We start from the raw sequence: 12,208 nt of genomic DNA on the forward strand, positions 1-12,208 counted from the left end.
ACATAGCCTGGTGGCAGATAGCTACAGTATAAAGTGTTCACAGAGAGCAGACGAAGACAGTAGAGAGGAAGTCAGTTGGCACGTGAGGCGAACGTAAGAATGCTGGAGAAGGTGAGAGAGGCGGAAATAATTAGGGACATCATAAGATATTACAGGGAAGTGATGGGAAGGAGAGAGATAGGGGGTGGGGGAGAGAGAAGGGGTAAGTGGGGTGAGAAGAGGAGGTGAGGAATGAAGTTGGTTTCTTAGCATTCCTGAGCAACGCTGGGCCCTTTCAGCTAGTATCTTTATAACTGAATGTTTATTAAACGTTCTAAGATACACAGGAACATGATTCACTCACACTTAAAGAAAAGAAAACAATTTTCACTTTGAGACATTGAGATTTATTTAAAAGTAGGATTTCTCCCCCCCCGCAAGTTGGGTTACAAGAGCAGTAGTATAAGCATTCGTTTAATAGCTAGGAATGTTTACTAGTCAGAAACATGACTCCTGGTGTCATAATGTAATAAGAATAATGTTGTGAGAACATCACATGAGTGGCTGTAGCTTTTTCATTGCTTTTCCGATACAGAGATGAATGGGGCCCCCATCATTCCCCATGAGGGACTACTGATTTTTGTCCTTAGTTTTAAAACAAGATCTCCTGGTTGCATCCGTGGGAAAAAATGCACTCCACTCCCTACAGGATTACTGTTGAAATTAAAGGGGGAAAAAAAATAAAGAGCATGGTTAGGTCTTTGGGACCAATCCCATTTAATAGCTATTTCGTCCAAAGTCATTTGAAAAGGTGAGATCCATCTGGAGCTTCAAGCCCACAACCGTTTAACAAAATAAATGGTCTCTGTATTTACTTCTAATGAAAATTATTCAGAAGTGCTTTTTAAAAAAATAATAATAATAAGGACGCCTGTGGTGGCCATCCATAGTGTACACCGGATATTATTTTGTATAAAATTAGTTTTGCTTTTTTGATTTAGGTTTTGAGACCTACATTTGAAAAGCAAAAAAGCATGTCTTACATTAAAAGAGCAAGTCAAGTCCCATGATGGGTTGTATTCCTAGTGGGCCTTTCAGGTATACTTCTCAGGCAATCTCTAGCATGGAATTTAGCTGTGGTGCCCTGCTGTGTAGTGCAACCCCCAAATCGTATAAAGGAACAGTGTGATTTTTTTTACACAATTACAGGTGATTGAAAACAACACAAAAGTGTTGGTAGCTGTGACCAGTATTGAACCCACGGCCTTCTGCATCCAGGTGCACTGCCATCCCTAACCAATATACTATGGAATGCTGTCTAGCATGGGAAAGATGCATGTATATCCCTAATGCCCTTGCCCCCATAGTCCATGTCAGGAGAGGTAAGTCTTGTGAGGTCTTCAGCAGATACCTGTGGGTCTTATCATAATCATGGAAGAGGAGCAGTCGCCGCCGCAGATGGTCTTCCAGTTGATGTAGCCCTTGGCATTCAGCAGGACCAACTGGCAGTTATCATACCACCAGCCCCCGTAGCTGGCTGCACAGTGTGAGGTGCTCCGGTCCTGATCCCGGTCCTTGGTGGAGAACTTCATGTTGTCGTGCACATTGCTCGCGTCGTAAGTGGTGAGATAGTCCCCCGCGGTCCCTGTGTACCTCCCCAGGCGTAGGGTATACCCATTAGCCTCTTTGTCAATGCTGAAGATGTCATAGTCCGCGTACCACTCCTTCTTTGCCTTGTCCTCCAGCACGAAGCGCACCATGTAGGGCCGCTGAGAGGACAGCAGGTGGATGTACTCGTTGCCCAGCCAGTAGTCCTTCAGCACATTTCCAAAACCATACTTGTAGGTGGTCCAGGACTCGAGCCAAGTAATTTCCGATGTCAAGGTGTTCCTCTGCAATACCGTCCAAACCTTCCCCTCCGTGTCCTTCTTGCAGTATACCACCAGAGGGACGGACGACTCTGGCTTGATCACATACACCCCACTGGGGCTGTCCTTGGGGATTTTATCACAGTCTATAGGGAAGCCTGCAAAGCACATATGATTTAGATCACAGGCACAGATAGCTATGTCACCTTGAGATCAATATAATTAGATAATATTTTAATGATATGTGGAAAAAACCTAGTTAAAAATATGCAATATTGATATATCGTCCCAATCGTTCAACCAAAGTACCTAATAGCAGAGGAATGATCATACAGTACTTGACATATTTTGTGACAAATGTAGTGTATGAAGGGGTGTCAAGCTCTTACACTCAGGGGATGCAAACGTCACAGTTTTTTTGTACATCCTGCGTAAGTGGAAAGTGTGGTTGAGGGAGGTTCTGTGTTTGTGTGAAGGAAAGCTTGTGTGTGGGTAATGTGTTATCAACCTTCGTTCCTGTAATGGTTTTTACCTGCATGAATATATAATTCACTAGTTCCAAGTAGGAGCAAATGTATGCTATATTCTAGGGGAGATCTGCATGCTGCACATGCAGCACTTATCATCTAAGATCTGACTCTAAAAGACTGTTCATGGTCTCAAGACTCAACAAAGTATCCGGCCGCTCCTCCTCTTACCGTGCACCCAAAAACTGGAACAATCTACCGGAGACTCTCACATCCACCACCAGTTTAAGTTCTTTCAAAACGAACGCTGTCTCACATTTTAATCTGGTCTGCAACTGTTACATACACCTATAATATATATTATCTCTAACTGTGCATGCAATGTCTTGTACAGTATATAATGTATACCCTGTTCACTTATGTAACTATTTGTAACCATGTATTATTTGTCATCTTTACTCTGTGACCAGGAAAAAGAGAGGTAACTTTCAATATATTACTACCTGGTAAAACATTTTTATAAATAAATAAATAAAATAAAAAAAATCTTCCTTAAAGCTGAGGACACAGTCCAGAGGAGAACACCAAAAGAGCTCTTCAAAGGTAGAATACGCTATATTTTCAACCAAGAATAAACTCTTGTGTTCCATAAAAGCCATCACAACCTACGACAAATCTACAGTACGAATGTATTTACAAATGTGGCCGCCGACACACAATTTGTGATCATTTGTTACAAAATTTGGTTTACTAGAGAAAAATTTCTTAGCATTTTTTTTCTCGCATGTGCAACCTTTCACTGCGTTATTTGCAAAACAGAGCGAGGGATATTTTTGCCGCTACTTTTTGCAACTTTTGTAGCTTTTTGCCAATGTCCAAAATTTGCAAGTTTCACAATTGTGGGTGAATGTTTCATCCATGTCTAGTTACACAGTATGGCAGAGATCTGTAATGGTGCATTTATAATGATGGAAGCACTATATGACAAGTTGCGATTATGAATATGACTTTCCGGGAAACCACAATCCTTTAAAAAAAAGAATGAATGGCTCTATCGACCCCTCATTTAATACACCAAAAGGCCAAAAAAGCTCCACGGAGCTCCTTACTGGAGACCCCCTGGAGCCAGGAGGTAATATACTGTACAGTACATATATATGGGCTGATTATAGTATTAGGCCGTTGATTATTTACGGAGACCCTGAGTTGCTTTTAGTTGTTTTTAAGAGATGTCTATATAGTATTATGAATGTTGCATTTTTCAATACATTTTCCAGTGATAGATTACCTTGTGCCCGTTTGCCATATGTTTTCTCTACTCTGAGGGGGTCTTCCGGTATATATTTACAGTTTTTTATCTTCTGTGTGAGAACCATCCATTACTTTACTATTTGTCTATGGATGTGACTAATATAGGATGTTTTTTTTCAGGCATTAGGGATTTACTACTTATTATGTTTTGAGAGCTACTGGTTTTATTATCTTTACCAGATTGAATATGTCTGCCCCGGCTGGAAAAAAAAGGTCAAAGAATGGCCATTCGTGGTATGTTTAATAGGGAGACGTGTTGTGATTTGCACCATTCTTTTTAAATAGTTTTTGAAATGTTTAATGTCTCTATAGTAACTAAACGCGTTGGAGTGTTTTTTTTATGATCTTTACCTAATAAGACTTCTTGTAAACTGTTATTCAGTGTGGATCCAGATGACTGACTTTTTGTTGTTTTCTTTGGCTAATTGTAATAATTGTATAATTATCTTAAAGAGAGACTGGGATAATTAGCAGGTAATTTTTCAAAGAAAATTGAAACATTCCCTTTAAAGGTGATCACATCTCTCTAAGGAAGCGGAATGCGTGGGCACAGTGTGACACAAACGTTTTCTTTGTGCCCACTACAGGAGATGGGCGAATGTGTCAAAATTCTAGCAGTTCATTCTCTGTTTTATTTTAACAAAATTTGATTCACAGACGGACATTCGCAGGCGGTTGGGAGAGTTAAAAATGTAAGCGAATACTCCTTAAATCGCCACAATTTCCCTTTTACTTCAATGTTATGACATTCGGTTTGTCCAGAACATACACTCTCTCTCCTTTCTCCCTCTCCCCCTCTCTCTCTCCCGCTCTCTCTCCCTCCTCTCTCTCTCACTCCCTCCTCTCTCTCTCCCTTTCTCCCTCTCTTACTCCCTCCTCCCTCTCTCCTTCCTCTCTCACTCCCTCTCCTTCCTCTCTCACTCCCTCTCCTTCCTCTCTCACTCCCTCCTCTCTCTCTCCTTACTTCCTTTCTCTCCCGCCCTCCTTTCTTTCTTTCTTTCTTTCTTTCTTTCTTTCTTTCTTTTTTTCTTTCTTTCTCCCTCTCCCCCCTCATCTTTCTCTCTCTCTCCATCCTCTCTCCCCCTACCTCCACTCTATCCCTATCTCCCTCCCTCCTCCTCTCTCTCCCTCCTTCCACTCTCGCTCATGTCTCTCTCTCCTTCCCTGCTCTCTCTCCTCTCTCCCCCTACCTCCACTCCCTCCCTCTGTCTTACTCCTTCCTGTCTCCCTCACTCCTATCTTCCACTATCCATCCTTCCTCTCTCTCTCATTCCTTTCTCCTTAATTCCTTCCTCTCTCCCTCCCTCCGTCCTCTCTCCCCCTCTCCTTCTCATCCTCCTTTCTTTCTCTCTCTTTCCCCCCCTCTTTCCTCCCATACCTTCTCTTTCCCCCCTCCTCTCTATCTCCGTCCTTTCCCTCCCTACCTCCACTCTATCCCTATCTCCCTCCCCCTCTTCTCTCTCTCCCTCCTTTCTCCCTCTCTATCTCTTCCCCCCTCTCCCCGCTCCATCTTCTCCCTTCCTCCATCTTCTCCCTTCCTCCCTCTTCTCCCTCACTCCTCACTCTCCTCTCTCTTCATCCTTCCACCTCCCTCCTCTGTCTCACTCCCTCCTCTCTTTCTCTCCCTCTCCCTCCTCTCCCTATCCCCCTCCTCTCTCTTCCTTCCTCTTCTATCCCCCCTCTTCCCTATCCCCCTCTCCTCTCCCACTCACCGTCCTCCCCTCCTCTCTCTTCCTTCCTCTTCTCTCTCCCTCCTACTTCTCTCTCTACCCTTCCACTTCTCCCTCTCTTCTCTCTCTCTCCTTCCCGATTCTCTCCCTCTCCTCTCTCTCCCCCCTCCTGTCTCTCCCACACCCTTCTCTTTCATCCTCCCTCCTCTCGCTCCCTCCCTCCTCTCTCGCCCTCACTTCTCACTTTCCCTCCCTCCTCTCCCCCCTTCCTAACCCCTTTTTCCTCTCTCCCCCATCTTTCTCTCTCCTCACTCCTCTCTCTCCCCTCCTCCCTCTCCTCTCCCCCTGCTCTCTCTTTCCTCCCTCTTCTTATCTCCCTCCCTCCTCTGTCTCCCTTCTCTCTCTATTTCTCCTCCTCTCTCCCCCCTTCCCTCCCTCCTTCCTCTCTCCCCCCTTCCCTCCCTCCTCTACTCTCCCCCTCATTCCTCTCTCCTCCCTCCCTCTGCCCCTGCTCTCTCTCCCCCTCCTCTCTCATCCTCCCTCATCTGTCTCCCTTTTCTCTCTTTCTTTCTTCCTCCCTCCCTCCTCTTTCTTCATCCTCTCTCCCCCTCCTCCCTCACTCCCTCCCCCCCTACTCTCCCCATCCTTAGCAAAGCAGAGGAAGAAACCTCCAAGCCTGACGCTACTAGCCTGGAAGACAGCATGTATCACGCGCAGGCTGTATTAACCCCCAGCACATCGGAGACAAACCATGAGAATAAAACGCTGTAGCTGTAATAAATCTTTAGATCACATTGAACGGGAACCAGCTGGAAGCGATGGACCCTTGATCCTCCCGAGGGAACCGACAGACCCTCGCATATACCAGGTAACCCTTAGTGATAAAACAGCAGCAAACAGTCACTAGACGGCGTACTCACAATCCAGAATCCAGGTAAGTTTGAAGTCTCCGGTGTAGGCTGCGTGCATCCAGGAATAGCAGGAACAGGTAAGCAGGAGAAAAACACTAGGAGCACAGCAATGAAAAAACGAGAACTGGAGGCCAAGTGAAAAAATAACAATAATTTAATGGGACATTAACTATTTAAAAGAGAAACCTCTAACGCGTCAAAGATAAAGCGCACCATGCGAGAAACGCGTTAGAGGTTTCTCTTTTAAATAGTTAATGTCCCATTACATTTTTGTTATTTTTTCACTTGGCCTCCAGTTATCGTTTTTTCATTGCTGTGCTAGTGTTTTTCTCCTGCTTACCTCTCCCCATCCTTAATCTCTCTCCCCTCTCTCTCCTCTCCTTCCTTTCTCCCCCTATGTTCCTCTCCTTTCCTCTCTCTCCTCCCTCTCTCCTCTCCCCCTCCTTCCTTTCTCCCCCTATGTTTCTCTCCTTCCCTCTCTATCCTCTTTTCTCCCCTCCCTCTTCTTTTCTCCCCCCTCTCCCCCCTTCCTCCTCTATTCCCTCAGCACCCTTCCCTCCTCTCCTCTATTCCCTCAGCCCCCCTTCCCTCCTCTCCTCGCCTCTATTCCCTCAGCCCCCCTTCCCTCCTCTCCTCTATTCCCTCAGCCCCCCTTCCCTCCTCTCCTCGCCTCTATTCCCTCAGCCCCCCTTCCCTCCTCTCCTCTATTCCCTCAGCCCCCTCTCTCTCTATCTCTATCTCTCTCATTTCAGGGTCTGCAAGTTCTGGGTGAATTGAATACCATAACATTTGTAAACGTATAATGAATGTAAACAGAATGTATAGACATTCTCGATTTGAGTGTGCAAATAGTGGCAGCCAGCGGTATTGCATGCATTTGACCAAAGGTGGGCGAATGTGCATTTGTTTTAGACTGAGCCGTGGATATAAGCAGCAGTTGTTTCCAAAAGTTCCCTCTGTTACATATACTCTCTCCAAACCCAGGGGAGCATAAGATGCCACCCAAAATAAAAAGGGAAAAAACACAATAGTGCAAAACATATGATAGAGATGGTTATCTGAATGAAAATCTTGGGTCCTTTGAAGTTCCTACTCAGTGTTCCATTCAACAATTCGCATTTCCAAACGGTGGTTTTAGGAGAAGAAGTGGTTCCATGTGGAGATGGCCTCAGGGTAGAGAAATAGACGTTATCGGGGTGCAGATCAGTTTCAGAAAAGGTTTATCAGTAAAAGAAGGCATATAAAACAAAAAAAGAACATTGCCCCCCCCCTTGTTGTCACGCTGCGGTCCCACCGCTTCTGCTGTGATAGACCCCTCCACTCCTCCCTGGGTTCTCGCGTCTCGTGGCACTTCCGGTATCTCCCTGGCGAGGGATGGACTCCTGATGAAGCTGAGGACCAGCGAAACGCGTTTAGCCGAGATACCCCAGGAGCTGAATGCGCACCATACCTCACCAGGGAGATATCGGAAGTGATGTGAGATGTGAGACACTAGTTAGATGCGAGACACCTGGGAGAGTGGAGGTGTCTATCGCGGCAGAGGCGGTGGGACATCAATGGGGGGGGGGGGGCAATGCCCCTTTTATGTTTTATATGCATGTAAAGAATGTGCCAAATGTGAGTACATGACTTACCTTCTTTTACTGATAAAGCTTTTTTAAAACTGATCTGCACCCGATGTCGTCTATTTCTCTACCCTGAGGCCATCTCCACATGGAACCACTTCTACTAAAACACAGGACACTAGCCACCGTTTGGAAATGCGAAATGTTGAATAGAACACTGTGAGTAGGAAATTCAAAGGAGCCAAGATTTCCATTCAGATAACCATCTCTATCATACATTTTTGCACTATTGTGTACTTTCTCTTTTTATTTTGGGTGACATCTTCTGCTTCCCCTGGGTTTGACGAGAGATTTACTATAATCAGAATGACTCCGTTTAAAAGTCATCCTTTAAAACCAGTACACAGGGATTCAGACTCATCACCTCAATAGATATGATTGTGCTCACTTTGTTGACCAAGGTTCTTGTCGTCTCCCACCGGGTCCGGAGCCGCCTCAAGGATGCACATGATGCAGACTGCCAGGGCCCAACGCAACGTCAAGGTGTGAGGACCTGAAAGTGAAGCAGAGTGAGACATGAGAAGGGATGAAGGTGAAATGTAGCTGCAAAGATGAATAGGGAGAGAGGAGTGGAGAGGAGAAGAGGGAGAGGGAATAACTCCTTCCTTGTAAGAGAAACCTCTTGACAACTTCAATGCTAAGACATGTATTAGCAGCAGTAAAACAGTTAAACCGGAGGTGGCCAACTGCCGTGCTCAAGGGGCACCAACAGGTCAGGCTTTCACAATATCCCTGCTTCCGCACAGGTGGCTCAATCAACGACGGAGCCAACGACTGAACCAATGATTAAGCCACCTGTGCTGGAGCATGGATATCCTGCAAACCTGACCTGTTGGTGGCCCTCGAGGCCTGCAGTTTGCCACCCCTGAGTTAAACCCTTCTATGCATTACATTGAAAAGTGTTGCAGGCCCCTGAGTGTTAAGATTCAGCTAAGACCTTAAGAAGAGATCAGCTGCACGTTTTCCTGCAACAAAGAAGCCCTCTGTTAGGATCTTACCCATTCTTTGCTCTGAAAGTATTTTATGTGCCCAGTAAAGGGCTTGCATCTTATACAAGAGAGCCAGCTCCCTCCCAGTTACACACGCCCATATCACTAATAGAAAAGGTGATAACTGATTACCAGCCATTAAAGTGTCTCAAAGTCCACTGTATGTCTCTAGTCTGTATTTTAACTCTCAGTTAAAATTACTGTCTGGCATCTGGTAATTAAGGGCGCGCTCAGCCTGTCCTGTTTTTGCACTTCATACATGTTTTTTTATGCATGTATGTATATATATATGTATGTATGTGTATATGTATGTGTGTGTATATATATATATATATTATATATATTATATATATATATATATATATATATATATATATAAACATGAGAAAAAGAGAAAGAAAGCCCCAAATAATAGCACTCTAGTATACCTGTTGAATATACAAATACAAATTTTATTGAATTAACTGTCACAGAACAAAGAATCTAAAAGAAAGCAAGAAATAATTAAAATCAGGCATAGATCCCCTGTACGTAAAGCTTGACAATCATCCTCTATTAGTCAAATTAATTGACTAATAGAGGATGGTTGTCAAGCTTTACGTACAGGGGATCTATGCCTGATTTTAATTATTTCTTGCTTTCTTTTAGATTCTTTGTTCTGTGACAGTTAATTCAATAAAATTTGTATTTGTATATTCAACAGGTATACTAATAATAATAGCATGTTTTTGTATAGCGCTGCTAGTTATACGTAGCGCTTTACAGAGACATTTTGCAGACACAGGTCCCTGCCCCGTGGAGCTTACAATCTATGTTTTTTAGTGCCTGAGACACAGGGAGATAAAGTGACTTGCCCAAGGTCACAAGGAGCCGACACCGGAAATTGAACCAGGCTCCCCTGCTTCAAACTCTCAGTGCCGGTCAGTGTTTTTTACTCACTAAGCCGCTCCCTCTCCAAGACCATGCCAGGTATACTAGAGTGCTATTATTTGGGGCTTTCTTTCTCTTTTTCTCATGTTACATAATTTGGCCCTTATAGCACCACTGACTTACTATTCAGTATTTACATAATTCGGCATTTAGTCACCCTCATTTATCTTGTGGATGCGGGGTTCCGCTCTTTCTCATATATATATATATATATATATATATATATATATATATATATATATATATATATATACACACAGTGGTTGACAAATCACCAAAAAATCTACTCGCCACCTAGTACCAAACGTGTGCTGCTTGGGCCAATATTTACTCGCCCGGGGGTTAAATCCACTCGCCCGGGGCGAGCAAATGTATAGGTTTGTCGAACACTGTATATATATATATATATATATATATATATATATATATATATGTGTGTGTGTGTGTGTGTATATATGTACTGTATATACACACACATACAGTAACAGATATAGTTGCAGTCCACTGAGTACAGTATTCTGCATTAACTACAAAGAAATGTAGAATACAGGAAAAGAATAGCAGGCAATCGAGGTCTTGTGAAAAAATAGAGCAGGTTTTATTGTAAAAAGCTAATAGGTTCTGCTCCCCAAGAAGCCTTTCTCAAGAGGTCTTCCCCCACACCCCCCACAAGACCTGGAGTGGCTGATATAATTTTTATATAGCTCTCTTTATAGCTATATCTATAGTCAAGCCATACGATACAACCGGATATGCTCCGGCACAGCAGACAGAGACCAGCGGATTAAAGCCTTGAGATCGGATTTCATAAACCATGGATATAACCACAGAATTGTAGACCAGCAAATTCACAAAGCCACCAGAATACCAAGAATTGATCTCCTTGAATGCAAACAGAAGGAGACAAGCGACAGGGTACCTTTGGTGGTCACATATAACCCACACCTAGGAAACCTACACAAGATCGCCAGGGAACTACAACCCATTCTCCAGGAAGATACAAGACTGCAACAGGTCTTCCCTGAAACACCCTTATTATCATACAGACAACCTCATAATCTCAAGAAAATGATGGTGAGGAGTAAAGTATTCAACAGTACAACTGAAAGCGGGACATGACCATGCCAGGACGCAAGATGCAAAACCTGCGCAATGCTCCTCACAGCGGGCACAATACAAATACCATACAAGAATCTGGAGTATAAAATCAGGAAGGTTCACCTATTCCTCCAGCAATGTCGTGTACCTCATCATGTGCATGAAATGCCCAGGGGGCTGCTGCTACATAACTGAGATGGGACAGGGGCTAAACAAGAGAATGAATCTGCATCGCCACAGCATCACACACGGAACAAGAGACGGTCCTGTCGGCGAACATTTCTCTGACTCTGGCCATAAGATGAACAATCTGAAGGTGGCCATACTCAAAGGTAATCTTAAAACACCGAAAGAGAGACGGTTGCATGAATACAAATTTATGTCACTACCCTGACACAGGAGAACTCTCTTCCCATGATTGCTAAAGGCCGTCTATACATACTGTGCTATATGAATGCACATACAGCTGTCTGTAATGCAGTAATGCAACCCCCTCTTACATTTCTACATCATTGGTATACACTCCCACACAAACCTTTTGTAAAGCGCTGTATACACTGTGGGCGCTTTATAAATTGATATTTACACAAATACACACACATACATGCGCACACACACACACACACACACACACACACACACACACACATATACATGCACACACACACACATACTTTTACATCACTAACATTCAGGGACCATTTAACACCTTAAGTCATAAATTTCATACTGCACAGGGGGGAGGGATAGGTTTTAGTCACAGATAACATTCGAGGATGCACTGTTTTTAAGTAAAAACCTTGACCTTGGAGCCTGCGAGGAAGCTCCCCCTCCCTCCCCCAACCCACATATAAATAAATACACAACAAAGAGTCTAGAGGTACAAAGGCCACGGCTTTATTTACACAAATAAACCCTGGTAAGTGCCAACCCTGCCAGCATACTCTCTCCCCCGGGTAAAGGCCGATGGCACCCGAACCATGGCCCGCAAGACCCACCAAGCTGGGCGCCCAATGGCACCCGAACCATGGCCCGCAAGACCCACCAAGCTGGGCGCCCAATGGCACCCGAACCATGGCCCGCAAGACCCACCAAGCTGGGCGCCCAATGGCACACGAACCACGGGCCCGCACACCCACCAAGCTGGGCGCCCAATGGCACCCGAACCATGGCCCGCAAGACCCACCAAGCTGGGCGCCCAATGGCACACGAACCACGGGCCCGCACACCCACCAAGCCAGGCGTCCGATGGCCCGGCTGTTAAGCGATACTGGACCCAGGGAATCACGCACAAATGAGCCCTGTCAACTCGCTAACCCCAGCCACCACAATGCTTTAGGGTTTATCTCCACCATATAGC

At 44.6% G+C, this 12,208-nt stretch overlaps 1 protein-coding gene across 1 annotated transcript; it reads right to left on the reverse strand.

Moving 5' to 3' along the window:
• Positions 1 to 373: 373 nt before the first annotated feature.
• LOC142490945 (fibrinogen-like protein 1-like protein) lies at positions 374 to 8,856 on the reverse strand. Its single transcript, XM_075593320.1, has 4 exons — positions 8,830 to 8,856; positions 8,220 to 8,324; positions 1,391 to 2,005; positions 374 to 693 (listed from the first exon to the last, which is right to left on the reverse strand). The coding sequence occupies exons 1-4, from the start codon at positions 8,831 to 8,833 to the stop codon at positions 683 to 685; spliced, it is 735 nt and encodes a 244-aa protein (XP_075449435.1). The 5' UTR covers positions 8,834 to 8,856; the 3' UTR covers positions 374 to 682.
• Positions 8,857 to 12,208: the final 3,352 nt, after the last annotated feature.

Source organism: Ascaphus truei, chromosome 3, assembly GCF_040206685.1.
Source record: "Ascaphus truei isolate aAscTru1 chromosome 3, aAscTru1.hap1, whole genome shotgun sequence".
Taxonomy (NCBI): domain Eukaryota; kingdom Metazoa; phylum Chordata; class Amphibia; order Anura; family Ascaphidae; genus Ascaphus; species Ascaphus truei.